Source organism: Belonocnema kinseyi, chromosome 4 (genome assembly GCF_010883055.1).
Source record: "Belonocnema kinseyi isolate 2016_QV_RU_SX_M_011 chromosome 4, B_treatae_v1, whole genome shotgun sequence".
Lineage (NCBI taxonomy): Eukaryota > Metazoa > Arthropoda > Insecta > Hymenoptera > Cynipidae > Belonocnema > Belonocnema kinseyi.
Window position 1 is genome coordinate 10,714,581 of NC_046660.1, and position 19,950 is coordinate 10,734,530.

Genomic DNA, 19,950 nt, shown 5'->3' on the forward strand with positions numbered 1-19,950 from the left:
CAGAACTTCTAAACAACGTTTTTAATTAATTGAATTTATTAAAATGATATCAAATAATTTGAACGAAGTGCTTTTTAAAAATTGCGAAATGTTCGAAAAGAATAAAAACATTTTCTTAATATTCCTAGGAAAAATTAGAATTCTAAATATCTCTAAAAATTACTCAAATTTTGTCTACAAATAATAAGTGTTGAATTATTATTTCTACATAAAAAATCAACAATTTCGCCAACAAAGTAAACATTTTTTAAACAGAACAATAAAAATTGTAATGTTATAAATTTAAAAGCTTTTCGAAATTTTAAGAGTTCAAAGCTTTTTATGTAAAACAATTCAATCTCAAATTGTTTACTTTTCAATATTTGGTTTCAATTTACTCGGATTAAATTAACAGACTTTCGAATCGAAACAAGAGCAATCTGGAAATTCTTAAACTTTAAACGAATTTAGAATCATTTAATCAAATAAATTATTGTTCAGTTTTTAATACTTAAAGTACAGATCCATTTTAAAAACTATTTATTTATTCAATTATATTTACAGTTAATAGAATAACATTGTTTTTTATCAAACAATTTCCACTTTAAACGCTTTTAATTTTTAAGTCTTCAAGACTGCATTTTAGAATTCTTCAAATTAAAAATATACGCTTGAAAATAGAAATTTAAAATGAAGAATTTTAAAGTCTACGATTTTTTAATTGCGCATTGTAAATTGAATGATATAATTGAAAAAGATATCAATTAAACTAATTATTTTTAAAACTGTTGAAATCGAACTTAAACAGATTTTTCTTCTGAAAATTGGTAAAAATTCCCAGCAAAGAAATAAATTTCCGGTCCGGCAAAAAGCAATCAAGCGAATTGAAAATAATTTAAAAGGATTTAAGATAAATTAATCCGAATTTAAGACGAATTCCAAATGAATTATAAAAAATATTTGAAAATCTCTTTAAATCTTCGAAACCCTACGAAATCCCTCATGTTTTGTGTGAAAATTCTTCGAAATCCATTAAAATATTAAATCTCTTGAAAATGCATAAGAATCTTTTATAACACCCGCAAGTATTTCAAATCCTTTTAAATCCCTTTAAATCACTGAAATCCATAAAAAGTTTCTGTATAATCTTTAAAAAAAAATTATTTAAAATCCTTTTAACTCATTTATATTTTGTTAAAGCTCTTGAAAATGCTCAGGAATTTGAAAAAAATACGTCTAAATATTTCAAATCCTTGGATCATTTTATCAATTGATCCTCAGTATCAATTAAATTAAAACTATTTTTCCAAGTCGAAATTATATTTATTTACCTTCTCCCGGTCAAATGCTTCAATTTTTCCGCCAAATAAAAGTAAAATATTCATATTTGCAGCAAAATGCAAACATTCATTTTAATTCATGACGTTCATTCTAAACATCCAAACACAACAGAGCAACTAATTGCAAAATAAATTATTTTTTAAATAAATTTATGAATCTCCAAATGTAACAGTTCAATTGTAAACCAAAAGGATGAATTTTAAACTAAAATTATAAATATTTCACTGAAATATTGCAAATTTAAATCAAAAATATTAATTTCTAAAAAATTAAATTAAATTTTAACAAAAGTATTAATTTTCTACCAAAAAGTATAACTTTTTAACAAAATAAATGAATTTTTCACGAAGCACTACAATTTTCAAACAAAGAAGACAAAAATTCAACCAAATGGTATTTGAATTTTTAGCGAAGAAAAAAAAAATTTAACCGAAAATGGAATAGCTACATTTTTAGTTAAAATAATTCATTTTCAACGCAACTGGTGATTTTTAAACTAAAGTTATGAATTTCTAAACAATATAATAATTCTTTAACAGAAATATTAATTTTTTACCAAAAACACAACCTTGAACAAAATACATTAATTTTCAATTAAAGAAGACAAATACTGAACCAAATAGAACTAAGAATAAATAAACTAAGAAAAAGCAAAAGAAACAGAAAATCAAACAGTTACATTTTTAATTTAAAACATTAAATAATTTAAAAAAAGATAAGTTTTCAACTAAATTAATCTTTTCGTTAAAAGAAAAAACAAATTTTCAATCAAATATCTAATTTTTCAACCAAAGAAATCAATTTCTAATAAAAATTATGAATCTTCAATAAAAAAAATGTTTAACAAGAGTTTAATTTACAATTAAAATAATAAATATTTAACTGGAAAACTTGCATTTTTAACAGAAAAGAACAATTTTTGTACGAGGTGATTAACTTTCAAAGAAAAAGATAATTTTCGGCAAAAAGCAAAGTTTATTTTTTAACAAAATACGCTAATTTGCAACGAAATAGTTTAATTTTCAATTTTAAAATATGAATTTCCAGTCAAATTGTTGAACTTTGAACTAGAAAAAAGCAATTTTCTACCAAAAATGTAACAGTTAAAATTTCAGTCGGTGAAACTAATTTTGAATGTAAATAATGAATTTTCAACTGAAATAGTTAAATTTTTAGTTTAAAACATAAGTTTCAACGAAATAATTCAAACTCTAAAGCTAAAAATTTCTCCATTTCCAGTAATAAAAACTGAGCTACAAATAATTTTAAGCCAGAGATATTAAAAATTGAACTATTATATTTCTGCTATAAATGGAACACTTCTTAAATTAAAATTTTAATTATTTTTATTTTATATAGTTTTAAAATCACTAAATAGCTTCAAAATTTTCTTTTTTAAATCTTAAAAAATCTTGCCTTTTTCTTAATTTTACATCTGTTCAAATTTTAAATTATTTTTGAAATTTTTTCCAAACTTCTAAGCATCTTTTAAAATCATTCGAATTCTTTTAGATTCATTTTTGAATATCTTTTTAAAATATTCTCTTAAAATTAATTTTTCAAAATAAATTAATTTTCAATTTTCCTAGAAATCTATGGGAAATATTTTTTATTCGCTGAAAGCCTTTCACTATGAATAGTGAAGTTTTGTCAGTATACGTAGACACTTGGTTCAAATTATTTTTATAACTTCAAATTTTAAATTAATTTTAAATCTTTTCAGACCTTCTAAATATAACTTCCTTAAACTTACTCGATTTTTTCTCGAAATAATAGAATTTCAATATTCATTATACATTAAAATTTAACAGTTTTATTTGTAAATTAATTTTTTTTTTTAAAGAGCACTTAAAATTGTAAAGTTTAACTTTTTTGGTTATTTTCGAATTTTTTATTTATAATTACTGAGATTATATAAAGCAAATTTTTCTTTTTCTGAATTAAAAAATGTCAGATTTCCAAATTTTAGTCTAAATTTTTTCTTTAAATTTAATAAACGAATTGAAACAATTTAATTTTGAACTTTAAAATCATAAAATTATTAAATGTTAAAAAAGTTCCGAATCGTCATGTAAAATCCATCATTATTCACTTGTTAATCTTTAATCTATAGTTCAATTAAAAAAAAATCATTTTAATTTTTTTACAGTTGATAAACTAAAACGGCCTTTATCCAAAATTGTATATTTCAAATACTTCTGATTTTTAATTTTTAAGTCTTTAAAAACAGCATTTTAAAATTCTTTAAATGAAAAATGTACGCTTAAAAATTAAAATCTAAAAGGGACATTTTTTTAATTGAAATATTTTCGAATTATGGATCGTAAACTGAATGATATTCATAATCGAAAAATATGAAAATTCAACTAATTATTGAAAAAACGGTTGAAATCAAACTTGCACATATTTTTTTTTTAAATTTTGTACAATTTCCGGACAAAAAATGAATTCACTGTCATTTCCCGGTTCAGCGGCCACCCTGAAATTACAATTTTTTTTTAAATCCCTTCTAAAAAAGAATTAAGATTCTTTTCCAAAATTCTCGTTCTATGCCAAAAATAACCTGTTTTAATAAATAATTAAATTAAAAATTATAACTCTTCACGGAAACTTTCTGCCCTAAACTAAAAATTATAATTATTTCCAGAATTGTTATATCTCAAATTAAAATCCCTATATCAAGTTATAATTAAATTCATTTCCAAGATTCGCTGTTCCAAGTCTGAATAATATTTATTTACATTTTTTATTAAAATCTAGAAATACAGCAACTTCCTGTTCATAAAATTTAGAAGTGGGAAGTTTCAAGATTTTATTTGCAAGAAAAAAGTATAAATTAAAAAAAAATCTTATTAGGAAAAATATATTTTCCGAACTAATTTTTTAAGTTTTTTTATTTACTCCGTCAGAGCTCAAAATTTTAATTTTTTTTATGAAATTCCCTATACAAGGTCATAATTAAATTAATTTTCGAAACTGCCTGTTTCAAGTCAGAAATATAATATTTTCTAATTTTTTTATTATAATTCAGAAATATAGTAACTCCTCCCTTCTTCTTAAATTTCGAAGAGCAAAGTTTAAAATTGCAATTAATTTTGACTTGGAACAGGAATGTTTGAAATTTCCTTTCTCTAAATTAGAATTAAAATTCTGTTCTAAAATTCACGTTTCCAAATAAAATTATAATTCTTTAGGTTAACTTTCTGTCCTAAAGTAATAATAATAATTCTTAACCAAGTTTCCTTTTCTAATTTGAAAATTATAATTCTTTATGAAATTATTATGCGAAAAAAAATCCGGTTATAAACAGTAATAAATAATTTTAAAAATTTGTAAAATATCAAAATAATTAAAAAATAATATAAAAATATTAAAAACGATTTGAACAAAATAAAAAGAATAAACGCCAAAAAATAAGCGATCACACTTTTTAACTAGAGCTGGAGCCAATTTATTATTTGTTTAACAAGAAAGTTGAAATCTTTTCTAAATAAATGATAGCATGCTCGATAACTACTCACATGTAGAACAACATGAAATCTGTCATTAAACTCGTTACATTCAATATCCAGCTGGTTGCAATATTTACACAATTTTTTTTTAAACAGATTAAAGAGTGACGGTACACTTTCAGTTTAAAAATTCTCGAAAACTTTATCTTTCAGTTTTTTTTTTCGAGACATACGGAAAAACAATGCGTAGTTAAAATTTTTTTCTTGTCAATGTTAATTTTATAAACAAATTTAATAAAAAAAATTAATTTCAGGTTCGATACTTTATTCCTTGGAACAGAATCAATTTTAAATTACTTGTTTTCATTGTTTTCATCGCCTAACAAAGTCCCGTAATAAATCAAATCAATTTTGAGTCATTGTTAGTCGATTTTGTAAAAAAAAAACACGAAATACATTTGTTTACAAGTAGCCAAGTTGTGAATTTGTTTATAAAATTATTTACAAAGTAAACATTAAATGTTTACTGATTAAGTATCAAACGAGGACTTTGCAAAATAATTGAAAATTGACGAAAAACTGTATTTGTTTATCAAATTTACGTAAATAACTATTGTTATGAGTTGTTAAAACATTATTATTTTTTTTTAGAACTATAACCTGAAGGATATTATTTATAAGGAATTCGTCTCCAAATCATAAACTTTCTGATTCAACTATTTTGATTTTCCACACGATATGCCTCAAAAATAGAAATCTAATTCCTGAATATTCAACAAAATCATTTGTGTAAACATTTGAAATACTGCCAATTGCATGCCGTATCTGTCAACTTAATCTATTTACCAATCTTTAAACTAAAACTAGAAACATTATTAATGAGCAGATTTTTCAGAAAGGTAAGTAATAGACCTTTTTTGCTGAATTAAGAATTTAATGCGTTTTACGCATTTAGGGTGTTTGCTAAAAATCAATAACCTCATTCCAGAAGATTAATATCCATCAAATCAATACAAAAGCTTCTGTTGAGGATAATTACTTACATTTAGAAAGTATTATTTTAAATGAGAAATATTGAAAAATATAGTATCATAAAATTACGCTCACTGGTATTCTAATAATAAATACAATAAAATGAAATTATGGGAATAATGCTGTAGTCGCCATGACAGAAAGATCGTTTATGTTATTTATGAAGAGGAAAAAGGAAATTTTTAATAAGAAATATAATTTACTTACCATGGACATTGTTCCGTTCATTTTATCTGAAGTCAAAATTAATCGAGAACGAAACGTTTACACTATGCTGGCACACCGAATTTTGGGATAAATCTCCCTTTACGTTGGTTATAACGTTTACGTCGGAGCTTTTCGACTGTCTTCGACTCACTTGTCTCTTCTCTCCTTCCACTTCTTTCCGGAAACTGCGTTACAATTTTGTCTTTAGTAGTTGACTTTCCGTTTATAAGAAAATAAGACAGTTTTATAATTCACTATAATAAGCTCAAATAGTAGACCAAAACTGTATTGTTTTTTTACTTTTAATAAACAAATAAAATCATGTTTTTCTATTAAAATGAAATAAAATCATGATATTTTGTGAACATATTGACTCCAGTAGTTTCTGGTTTTTAGGACGTCAGTCGGCAAGATGGCCGCACGCCGAGGGCCATGGACGTAACATAGACCTAGCATGATTGGCGCGCAGGGTAAATCAAATGGTCAGAGGGGAATGTACATGGTCACCGCAACATGGCAATTATGCATGCTGCTCCGCCCAGTATAACCGCCATGTTTGGGCGGCTATTAATCCTCATTGACATACAGCCAGGGGTGTGCAGTTACGCGTTACTGGAGGTTTTTTACGTTAAGTACCTAAATCAAGTATTTTACGTAGAAAACAGGAGAAATACCTAGTAAATTACGTACCAAGATGGCGGGCCTGTAGAACTGTGCGTAACCTCACTTTTTTTAATTTTTGGTACGGGCATCTGTAGGATTTCTTTTTCCAATGCCAATATTTTTAATTAAAAAATAATAATGTCAACTAGACTGAAACAGAGCAAACACAAAAACACTTCGGACTGCCATAAATTCCATGGGATGAGATGAATTTTAAACGTATACAAGTAAATAAAAATCATCCAAATGGAGCAAAATGTTTTTTTTGCAGCATAATATTGAAGAATTTTGCTCGTAAGCATCTCCTGAGACACAAGTATGTAAATAATTCTGAAATATTTGTATATTTATTCATTTAAATATTTGTACTTGATATATATTTTAATATATTTTTTAGGAATACCTGTGAATTATTCTGACCTAAAAAGCTTTCGTAATTTGTAATTATTTTTCAGATTTATATCTATGTTTTAGTTATTATTATTATTATGAGATATTGATCAATTTAATATTTAATAGCTGAAAAACTGTTCATATGTTTTTATATTTAATTTTGGAAAAGCATTGTACCTAATAAAATATACATTGATAACCCAACTTCATTGCAATAAACTTATTTACCTATGTAATTTTTTAAATTTATTTCAAGAAATGTTTGCAATGGGCAACAAGTTTTAGAGGACATATAACCATATATATATATATATATAACCATTTTTTTTAAAATTAAAACATTCTCTGTACAGAGATTCATAGTATTCAAGAAGGCGAGCAATTTATCTTTATATCTTTTTCACAAAACCAAAAATTGCCAGAGATATAGCATTTACAAAATTAAAAAAAAAACACGCGAAAATGAACATTTTGAGCCAAACAACGAACGATATGAAAAAAGTCAAGGGAAGAAAAATATTACTTTTTAAATGTCCTACGAGAGCATCATAACAACTTTTTAAATTTTCTTGAAAAATCAAAAATTCAAATTTTGACAGCATAAAAAATAACGGAAGATCCAAAAATTACATTTTTCGGTCTAACTATGCAAAATACGGTAAAAGATGACTATAAAAAATTTTGCATTTGAAAAAGATCTACAAATTTGTTACAAATTACTTTTTGATAAAATGCGTAGTTTGTGTTTTAATCGTGAAAAACATCATTAATAGTAAAAAAAATCTGCCCGCTGCTTGGGCACACACTCATCACAAATTTTTTCTTAAAATTTCTTTTTCGTTCTGCGTAGAAGGTTTAAAAAAATCTTATTTTTTTATTTTTTTAATCCTATTTTTTATAATTAAAACCAAAAAAGGAACAATCAAAAAATTATTTATGACACATTAATTCATTTTTACAGTTTCATCAGGGAAGCTATTAAATTTGTGTAAAATTTGACTTACCCAGTTTTTGCTCAATGTTCACATTTTAAAACCCACTCAATCCAAAATACAGGCTTTTACGAATGTGTCTATATGTATGCATGTATGTAAGTACGTCTGCCTGTGCACGATACTTCTGAAAAAATTAATCTATTAGATTGGCCTTTGGTACACTCTTTTATAGTCCTAATCTGAAGATCAAGTTCGTTAGCCAGCCTTTTTAAATAAAAATTCAAAAATTGAGCGCATTTTGTATATTTTCGATACCACTTTTTTTCTAATTCAAAAATTCCCTGTACCGAGGTTAGGGAAATAGTTTAGAAGGTAAAAAACAGTGAGGCTGCTGTGTTTACTGCATGTGTAACTTTTAAATCGTAAAAATAAAAATGGAAATGCGAAAATTAAGTTTTTGAAAAAACGGCAGAAGTTGCAATAAAATGTTTAATTACCAAAGGTTTTTTAAAGAATGTGCATTTTTTTAACGAGACAATGAAACTACACGGAGAAAAAGATATCGCACAATGATTTCGCAAAACCTCTATATTGCAAGAAAGCGCAATATGATTACGTACACTTAGGTCCCGGACCTTTGTACGATATTATAATGCACTAATATCATAGAAAAAAATGACGTTAAATTTGGTTGCTGTCGTCTACTATGGCGTCCTTTGCAGCAATGGGAAAAAGGCAAAGTATGAATGAATTTGAGCTATAAATCGGGACACCAGATTTAAAACATTCACAAAAAAATAAGACTTTGCTGCAAGTAATACCTGAAACGGTTAATGATAAAACACATTTCGGCGAAAGTTTCACTGAGCTTAGGAAAATAATTCGGAACTCGTCGACAGCGTCGCGCTGAAGGGAGCAAATTTCAGTAACACATGTAGAATAAACAAAAGATTAACAAACAAAAAAATTGTTCTTACTGATATATCTCCTCCAAAATAAATCATATTATTGTCTACGAATTAGAACTTATTTAATACCATTTAGCAAAAGCGCAACATGTTACTGAAAGGTGGGAATCCCCATTTCTCTCAAATTTAATGAAGTTAAACGACGCTGCTGGAAAGCGCTAGCGTCGTAGTTGTCGCTACATCACGAATAAAAATGGAGCGATTATAAGGCGAAAGATTATATAGGCAAGGTTAATTTTAATTTTTTCTGTGATCGCTTGCTCACCACTCGAACCATCGCGAGATCACAAAAGAAGAAATACAACGTGATAGTGTAATAAACTTAAATTCTTACGTTACAGATTGCACAATTATGCGATATATAATGTAAAATTTGCAATGTACAATATCACGATTGTGCGCTAAGCGAGAACTAACAGTCGCGCACACTTGGCGCGCCCAAACTTGCGGGCGAAGTGAGCCGCGCGCGTTGAGAATGCGCCCGCGAAGCGGGCAGATTATTGCATTCTCATCCTAATGAGAAGGTATTGGTTTGATGTGAAAAATGACTTTCGCGGATTTCATCAAATGTCGACGTTTGAGACCGTCTGAGTCAGAAAATAGTATATTGCATACCTAGGCCAGTAAAATAAGAAATGTCTCAGATCATATGTGCTTGTCGGCCGAGGCGAAGCCGAGGTTGATAAACATGTGATATGAGGCTTTCTTTATTACTGACCGAGGTATGTATACTATTTTTTTGCTCGACGGTGCGGGCAAGTGGCAAATTCGTTTCGCGCAGCGGCCGGGAAGTTGCGCATTCCAGCCGGTGGGCAAAAAATAGTTGTTACGTGGATGTTGGTCTATCGTCGTTGTCGTTGTAGTCTGTAAACACAATAACATTTGAAGGAATTATTCGATTGGATTGGCCTTTAGCACACTTTAGCACTTTATCACTTCAGCACGAGTTCGTTAGCCAGCTTCTTTTGAAGAAAACTTAAAAGGTAGAGTATTTAAAAAATGTTTGAGACCTCTTTTAAAAATTATTTTGACAGCTATTTATAGTTGACCAAAATAAAAACAAATTATCGCCATTACTATTTCTGGTAAAATAAAAATTACAAAAGTTATAAAATTTCCAAAATTTAAAACCAAACGAAAATGAGCATTTGCAGACCAAAAAAGCGCGATATAAGAAAAAGTCAGAAAAAGAAAAACGTTACTTTTTCAAGGCCCTACAAAATTAGCCAAACAACTTTTTGAATTTTGATTAAAAAAATCAAAAATTCAAATTTTGATCGCATAAAAAATAATGAATGACTACATTCTCATCCTAATGAGAAGGTGTTATGTGAAAAATGACTTTCGCGGATTCCTTCAAACGTCGACGTTTTTAGACCCCCTAGGTCAGAAAAAATAGCTTTTACGTCGGTGTCTGCCTGTCGTCGTTGTCATTGAATAAAACAATTATATTTGAGTGCAACGATTCCAGCTACGAGAATAAGTGAGACAAAATTTATTCAACAAAAAGATATAATACAAATTTTTTACAAATATTTTTTTGACAAGAAGCGTAGTTTTTTTTAATCGTAAAAAACAAGATTACAAATAAAAAAAAATTAGTAAAAACAATACAATAAGAATAAGACTGTTTCAATTTTCATGCATATTATGAATTGTAATGATATATATTTATCAAAATGATACAGGTTTCAGCGCAGCTAAGAATAAAATTTAATGCAAGATCAAAAACAAATATTAAAGTAATCATGATACATACAATTTGTACTTTATTTTGCGAAATCTAAATACCCAATCCCAGACATAGACCCGGACCCCCCCCCCCATATTTATATATATGTGTGTGTGTGTGTGTGTGTGTGAGGGAGTTCGGTAGAGACCACGGTCGAAAACTGATGTGATTTTGTATAATCTCACTTTTGATCCTTATTAAATATATTACAAGTGTAATTTTGAAAGTGGAATTGGCACCTATCGCTTTGCGCACGGATCTACAATTATCCCCAGATATGGTTTAATATACCAGGCCTGGGGTCTGCAGTGAGTATCTTACGGTCACTGACCGGTGTCCGCCATCCTCAAAGTGCTAGTCACGTTCTCGATCTTTCGCGTGGTGTATGCCCCGTTTTGTCCCTTTAACTGAAATTCCTTTTTTTTTAACATTGCTGAGGATGAAAATGATTTTAACCCCGTAGAGTCTAAGAAGCGTAAAAGACAGAAGAAGGAAAAACCCCAGACCCGGACGATAACGTAGAATTCATTGATCTGTCAATCGACAGGACACAAACCGAAATTATCCCAGAGACGCAGGTTTCTCTCTCTCCCTCGGGGAAATCGTTAGTGGAAACAAGCCAGCTTGATAATCGCGGTCAGAGCAAGGCTTCTGCTCAATCCGCGGAGAATACCAAAAACCGCTCAAATCCACGACCCCCTCCCCATGCCCAACATGCTCGTTCTCTTTGCTACAGTGATTTCGAAAAGGGAGAATGCCTTATTATAGTTCGACGTAACTCTAACTCTGAGCAGGCTGAAAAGAATCTTGCTGCAGACGCATGCGGTTGTCTGCTTCAAAAGCACTTTTTAGGCCTAATCAACGATATCCGTAGCAGCGGCTTCGACAAATTGAGCGTCATGGCAAAAACCCCTCAAGCAGCAAATGTCCCCTTGGAAGAATTCCTCAAGAAAAATGAAAGGCTTATTACTCTTGTCCCCTCTAGCTTTGTGACGTGCCAGGGTGTAATCCATGGCATATCTCGTGAAATTTCAGAATTGGAAATAATTACGAATCTTGAGATGCTTGGCCCTCTCAGAGGCAAGGCCAAGGTCATTCGAGCGCTTCGTCTTAACCGGAAAACCATAGATCCTGCCACACAGGAAACTTAAATAACCCCTTCCAAATCGATTTTGATTACTTTCGAGGACACGGCTCTCCCAGAAAAGACCTCAATTTACATGTTTTCCTTTCTGGGTAACCTCTACAACCCGAAACCTAAAATGTGCGTCAAATGCCTTAGATTTGGACACATTCGCATACACTGTCGATCTAGTGCGGTTTGCAGGCGTTGCGGATTCGCGAAGGTTCACACTGAATCTCACAAAAAATGCCCGGAATTTCTATTTCAGAGAGGGTTAGGAGTTTTTGCTACCATGTACAAACTACCGTTTAATGAAGCCAAGTCGATCCTTTAGATCCGGTAAGGGAGCTGAATACGCTTCCTCAACCCCTACACAGGCTAACTCTTCTCCAGTATTTACCTTCTCAATGTTCCGAGAACTCAATGTCGCCCCCAACCCCTCCTTTGCAGGCCCCGTTATATACGGTTACCAGACGCACTGATTTTTCAGGAATTGTGCTGATTTTTACACGAAACGACGCGTAGCATGGAGAACAGGGCTGTTCACCGTTGGCGCACTTATTTAAAATGAGTGAATGTGCAAATAAATTCTTTACAACCAATAATAAATTTCAAGTGCATTAAAATTTGATACATATCCCAATACAGTTCTAGACACGACGCAAACCGAATACTTCCGCAGTAGCCTCAACGTCGAGACTAACGGAGCGAAAAGCGAGTGCCAATCAGCATCATATTTTGTTTTTTTTTTTAAATTAAAATAAATGTTCATGATTAGTTGAAACTGCTCGTCGATATTTTGAACATGCAAGGACCCAGATAACAATGTGTGATACAGTACGTAGGTCGCTCGGCGTGAGAGCGCGATATGTCTGCGGGAGTAACGACACAGTAATCGCACCACTTGTAGATCGTACGTAAATCACCGCTGTGTCCGCACAGGGTATGCGCGATGTGCCACATAGCATGTGGCCATCATCGCGACAAGATGTCGGAGTAACGTGCGGAATTAAAAAAAATCTGTAACTTTCACTTACGACTTCTGTCATTATTCTGCAAGAGGAAAGTAACACTTCAACGTTATTTATCACGTTAAAATAAATGCTTGAAAGATTTATTAAAAGATTATATAACTTATTCGATTTATTTTGATGCATTATCAAAAAGTCGAAATTTTGAGGTATAATTATTTTTTGATTCTTTTATATTATCTAAAAAGAAATTTGCTTGAAAAATATCTTTCATAGCTTACTTAATTGTTGCGACTTAATTGCTGTGCGTCTCAATTGTTGACACATCTGTCGCTAACCTTGCCCTCACGGCGTGCGGATTTGATCTGCACGACGCGCTCGCACCATGCGGGCTCCATGCGGACATTTTGCTATCTGAACGAGAGGAACGTGTATGAAAAGAACATGGGCGATAGTGCTTATGAAACTTTCCTTTTAGATTTTAAACGTCAAATGCGTTCGTGCTTGACACTCGATGATCAGTTTTTTTCAACTTGACGTTCTTGATGAAAACTTTCTTAATACTTTATCAAGTTTATATTGAAAAAAGAGTAACAAGATGTGTGATACGCATAAAATGGATGGTTTCAGATTTGATAAATGTTTTATAAAACAAAAGCAAACCTTCCTAAAAATAAAATGGTGCGGAATCGATAATAAGCTAGAATCAAGCTAGGCCCAGACTCGGCGATCTAGCCTGGCTATCAAGGTTTGGCCCTGGCAAGATTTAGCGTTTCATTTTAGTTTATACCAGGATTGATCACAAGGCCAGGGCGTGAATTTTGAATTTGATATGCAAAAACGTTTTATCCAAGTATGTACGTGCGTATTCTCAAAAGATTTTACTTGGTAACTTATAGCCTTATAGGTTATGTATCGCTTCTGTGATATGGAATTTCTGGTTATTGTCAAGAATGAAAATACTTTTTTGCATAAATTTTCATTCTGTTATATTGGTAGGGTTGGAATGGAAAATTACGGAGATGCGGCAGTAGGTTTTGTTTAATTAACCGAGAAGCGAATATTTGCAGAGTTAAAGCTGTCATTTGTACAAAACATAAAGTCTATCTCCTTCACTCCTACGAACTTTCTGCATGCAATTTGCTGATCTGGAATCGTATGAAAGTGCTCTCAATTAAAAAAAAAATTCTGTTGAACGATTCAACAGAAAAAAATGTATAGCCCACCTTGAGTATAGATTAAAATTATGTATTAAAAAATCGTTACGTCAAAAAATTGTGAAACAACCCTATTCAAGGGTCTCTCCAAAAATAAAATATCCTCCTTTTCTTCCCTCCAGCGTAATCAAAGTCCTGTTAACAAGAGTTCCACCGATGTTCTAGCAATTTTAACCCGACCTCAAAGAGGTCCCAAAGGCCGTCTCCTTATTCTCTTCCGAAAATTGACCCAACTTACCAACCGATTTCACAGTGGGATTAAAGATTAAGTCTTCCATTAAAGAGCTGCGAGGGAAGGCCTGAAAAAACTCAGTGTATTTAAGTGAGTAATGCCGGCCGGCCCTGTATGAGCAAACGGCAGTGATGAAGAGGTGTGCAACCCTAAGTTATATTTCAATCCGTTCTATGAAATAGTCCCCCGTGCAGATATATGAGGGTTGTGAGCTTCTTGACTAAGTTGATATGTTTTCTCGAAAAATTGAAACCTCGGAATCATGGCATTTTGACTGTCATACGTCTGAAATATATGGTACGCGAATGATTGGGCCTTCCGTGGGGCCAATATAATGCCACTCAGTCGTTGAAATGGCGCTGGCAGATGTCACAAACATACCCAGCAAAGTACTCTCCTAAGGCAGTCATAGGTAGCTGACTCGTAAAGGCAGCCCCGCCGTCCACCAATTATGAGAAGCACTCGCGTGATCACTGTGAACGCGTCACTTTCACATATTTTCAAGCATTTCGAAGCACTTTTTTCCATCACGCGCATCAGCACCGTGAGTCACGGTGACCACATCCGTTTTTTCTCTTCGTGTGGATGGCTATGAGCGATACTTGGGAATCCATAAACATCACTACATCCCTTTCTTCCTCCTTCAGCACCCAGACTAGGGTATGGAAAAACGCCTGATGTTCGGCTCTCAAATCAGATAAGTAGTCCCTCAAACTTCATATCTTAGATTTCTGGTAGGGACACAGAAGCTGCAACCCGTAGCTCCCAGGTTGGGTTCACCGAAGCGTCTGTCAATAGGGGATTTACACATGCTATGCGACTCCATCAGCTCGTATGCGAGCTAACTAATATGGCCATAATGTGCATCGTAAATACATGGAAAACATTACAAAAACCAAGAGGAACATAGCGGTTGGCTATAATGATCGTCCAATTTAACAAGAATATGTGAATAGAAACTTAAATTAAAGTTTTCATAAAGTGCCAACGCTTGAAAGTGTTAAAATAAAAAGGCTAAATATATTTGGAAAATGTTTAGTTTTTTATTAATTTAGTTTTACATATAAAATAGTTTAATGTTTTGGATATAAGTCCTTTACGACTATTGTATGAAAATTCATTATAATTGGGCGATCTCTGCCTAAGGGAGATTCTTCGATGTCTTCTGGGATCATCTCTTGAACGTAACCACTGTAGATGTTTATTTTTAGCCGTTTTATGCTTCCTGTTCTATTTGAATATATTCCACGAAGAATTGCATTTTTTCTTTTCAATATTGCAAATACTTCACCATTGGGCGCTGATAACACAGTTCGTTCTCCGGTTGGTATGGGCCGAAGAATTTTTTTTCTCTTTTTAATTGTAGTATTGTATTACCTGGAAAATTGTATCTTCGAATTGTGAATCGCCGGTTCGGATTTTTGTGCTGAATAAGCTGAACAGCCATTAGACCAGACTCGAAAACACAGAGAATAAGTTCTGGCTAAAGGAAGAGACCTTTCAAGAGAATGATGTATATCAGGAGAATAATGAGGTCCACCATAAGGAACACCAGGAATAGGATCGCCATTAGGTAAATAGTCCAAGTGTGAACTCAACTCTGCAAAAAGAAACAACGGATTACACTTTCCTTCTGTATTATCCTTCGGCATATTTTGCCGGATATTTTCCCGATATAACATACACAACAGAGTTAGAGTTGTCATCCATACGCGTTTATTATAAGTTTAGAGCGTTTCTATTAAGTTCAGTTTGTCAATGCTTCTATGTGACCGCGTGGTGAATTATAAACTTGAAAGCTCTCTAAACAAGAGAAATAGGGTTATTTTTCACAAAAATAGGAAAATAATATGGGAATAAACTATTTTAAATAAAATTATTATTGGTACTATATTGAATACTATATGAAACGCGTAAAATACCTAAGATTTAAATCGAATTGAAGTGCATTTTATAAGCCTTTATTTCACTCTCAGCGTGGGTATGCATAAATGTATGTACATGGAAAAAGTGGATCGTCAAAAGAACTCTCTAAATCAGTAGCTCTATAACCATCTGAAATGAAGGAACGGCTTTTCGACAGTAAATTTTCTTGAAATTACTATTTCGCGTTCAGGTTATTAAATTTGACTTCTTGAAAGACTAGGGTGAACAATTTCAAATATTAGGATACCCTCATGCACGACTCAGTGACCGTCATCACTCTACGTGAGGAAGAGCTACTATTTCGTGTAGTATGCCTCTACTACTATGAAGAGTAACTTTGCCGACTTCGCATTCTATACGCAGTATTGCGCACGCTGTCGATGGTTTTTGAAATAGATTAGCTCGAAACGTTCGACAACAAAAATGGTGTAAAACGTCGAACAATTTAAAGTACTCGTAGCAATGCTAATAAGTTTTGTATATTTTGAGATCACTATCTCATACAGTATCAAAAACTATTCAAATTATTTTTTGTACAATGCGAACAAACTTCGCAAAACCAATGTGAAATAGTGAATCTTACTATCCAATTTGTTCCGCGAAATTAAAAGTTTAGCGCTAGTAAAAATTTAATTTAAATAATAAAAAGAACAAGCAAAATACACTCAACTTCCGATAGAAGAACTGTATTTAGGCTATAAACCTAATTGTAGCACTCCTGGAGAATTTGGACATCATGCATTTTTCATATTCCTATAACTAATGCTTGTTATTTACTTAAATAAGGCAATGTAATCAAATATTCAAGAAAACGAAAAATGTGGAAACAACAATTATGTAACAAAAAACAACATTTTTGCAAATAAAAAATGTAGTTGATAAATTCGATATGAAAACGTTAAAATATTATATTAGCTGATTTTCATATCTCTGCATGTAAACTAAAATTATTTATCGAAAACCCTTACTCTTTATTACGATTTCCAGAAAAATTATTGTCGGTTTTCTACAAGGAGAAGCTAAAAGTAAGGTTACCTCGATGGATGTTACCCCAATGGAAAAACACTTTCTTTAGCCCAGATGGAGTAATAGATGGAGTTTTTTTCGCGCAGGATAGTTAATGAAGGAGGCCAGGAATCAATTTCTTGCTCGAAGATTCGCTCTCAAAATGGACCGCACGCTCAAGCATAAGAGACCCTCTACTAAGGGCTTCTGCTAAATATGGTTACACAACTCAATAAACCGAGCTGAAGGCTGAATGGCATCTGGATGTGGTGTATCTGTCGGTGTTTGAGGATATCCGGTCGTCTCTTGTAGTAATATGGCCTTGATCCCGAACACGGAGCTGGATAAAGAACAAAATTTAGAAAGTAGTTATATCGAGGAGTTATAGATTGCTGAAAGTAAGTATTTGGAGAATTTGGAGTAGTCCGTTATTCCTCAGAACGGCTTTTGTAAAGAGGTGTTCAGTGGTAAACTGGACGTGTCAGATGAGCGGGATACTAGTCTCCGAAGTGAGGTGAGAGACTACAAGCAGTGTGCCCAGTAATCCTAAAAGCTAGAGAACTGAATGAAAAACATGGAAGAGTTTTACTGTACAAATAACACTCAAGTATTAGACGATACATTTGAAGAAATGTGGTTGCCAAGAAGTCAATAGAGACTAAGAAGACAGCAGGAATAAAGGAAACGGGTTGTAAAGTGTTGGAGATGGGCAAAAAGCTGAGGCAGCTTCCGTACTTGTTTACAGGTAGACAGCGAGAACGCCTTCTAGATTCACCATGAGACGACACCTTTAAGACCATCAAAAAAGAAACTGAGAACCCGGATCGCTGTAGCGGAAACGCCAAAAAGAGCGATGGGCAGAAAGCGAATGCTTCCCCCAAATCAATTGTGAAAAAGGAGACCCCGAGACAAGCAAGTTCGTGTTAAACGGGCCGAAGGACAATCCTATACCGAGATCCTAAACGACCTCAAAAAGGAGAAAAAGCTTTGGTGTTATAATCAAAGGTGTTAAGGCCAATTCAGACTAGCCCTTCTCGGTTGCGGTTCGCCGGTCCAGTTGGACTCTCGGCCAATCAGCGAGTACTCAGTCCCGGTTCCGGTTCGAGCATTTAGGTTCGATTCTAATTTCATGCCGTTCGCAACCGTACCCAATGAGAGCGCTCGCTAAAGCCACGAGGCCTGTTAGCTGTTTCTCGAGTTTTTTGCACGTCACTCAAGTCACTTTAATCTATGAACCGCACATGAGTAAGAATGACAATCGTGTAAGCTAAATCGGCGCAGTGTGAGCTGCACCGGTCAACCGAGAACCGGCGAACCGCAACCGAGAACCGCTAGTATGAATTGGCCTTGAGGCAGACAAGAAGTGGCGACATCCTGATACAGTTGCGAAGCGAAATAGAGGGCAGGCCCAATATATCCTGTGATACCAGGCAAGCAGTCAGGGAAGTGAGAAACGTGCGCGAGCTCGTTCCTCGTACCAAAGTCGAGATCCTAGATCTCGATGAAACGAAGGAGAAAGCGAGATCAAGGACGATTTTCAGTGAAACTTTGGGGAGAACCAGCTAGGGCAAGTAAGCATCAACATGACGAAAAAGGCCTTTAGATGAGCCCTGATGGCCTTTGTGGAGCTTAGTGAGGAGCGGGCCGCAAGGCTAAGCCGCACAGGACACCTCAAGGTGGAATGGGTCTCCTGCAGTCTGAAAAAAGACGCAGACCGCGAGGTGTTATTGCTGCTGCAGCTACGGCCATCTAGCAACGAAATACGAAGATCCTGATAGGACAAAGTGTCGTTGGAGATACGGAAAGGAGAGGCACAGAACTCTGAGCTGGAAAGGAGGTATGGCTTCAGATGGACTATCTTCCGAGGACCATGAGATGTTTCATGTTTCGAGGAACAGCTGCGCATTGGAGAACGCGTCAATAACATCGAGTACCAACCATGTTCAACTTAGATGTTGAAGGCCGACAACCCCGATGTGCGACAAATTGGTGCCGCCCAGGACAATTCGTATATCTCAGTAAGAAGTTAAAAGAAGCCACATCATAACGAAGGGAGAACAATCGCTAAAAAAACTAGAGAATCAGAAGGCGCTGAATTCAGCGAGGAAAACGACGCCCACTGATCTAATGCGTAAACGGTTCCGACGGGAAGTCTCTCGAGAAGAAAAGGATGATATCTTTTAGTAGGTGAAACCCCACGTTAACGTAGGGTGCCGACTATTCTCTTGTTTGTTATTTAGGATTTTTTATCAGCCCTCGAAAAACAAAAGAAAAAACATACAAAAGAGAGGCCTGCAGGGAGATTTTAGTGGCGCTAACATGCGGCCGTACTATCAAAAAGCTCTCCATCCTACTTTGTGTATGATGTGAAAGTCACTTTAATAATAGCAATTTAAAGCAACAATATCGAATCTTAATTGATTTTATAACGTATTAGTCCCATAAAGTGCTGGTGTTCCAATTGTTCTCTTGGTTCTAGTATTAGACCTGCTGATTTTTTTCTAAATTCTTTATCTTTTTTTATAACTTGCTCATTGGTTTCTTCTTCTAATTCCTTCTTTGATTCTTCTGAACTCTGGCTTTCATTGAAGTTTGGTTCTAACTCACAGTCTAAAACAGGCTGAATTTTAAGCTGACTAACGTGATTTGTCGAAGCATATGTTCTTCCTTGCGTACGAGGGTAGTTCAATAAGTCCTTAGAATGACCAACAGATGGCGCGCGAATCGCTCCAAATCATCTGTTTTCAGTGAGCACCACTCCCGACTAGATATAT

The 19,950-nt window shown here is 33.2% G+C and overlaps 1 protein-coding gene across 2 annotated transcripts in view; it reads right to left on the reverse strand.

Moving 5' to 3' along the window:
• The window catches only part of LOC117170526 (poly(U)-binding-splicing factor half pint), a 79,691-nt gene extending 73,522 nt beyond the window's left edge, over window positions 1–6,169 (reverse strand). For both annotated transcript variants that reach the window (XM_033357315.1, XM_033357316.1), the window contains exon 1: window positions 6,012–6,169. In XM_033357315.1, the coding sequence (XP_033213206.1) occupies window positions 6,012–6,032 (21 nt within the window). In that variant the 5' untranslated portion in view covers window positions 6,033–6,169. The remainder of the gene's footprint in view (window positions 1–6,011) is intronic.
• Window positions 6,170–19,950: the final 13,781 nt, after the last annotated feature.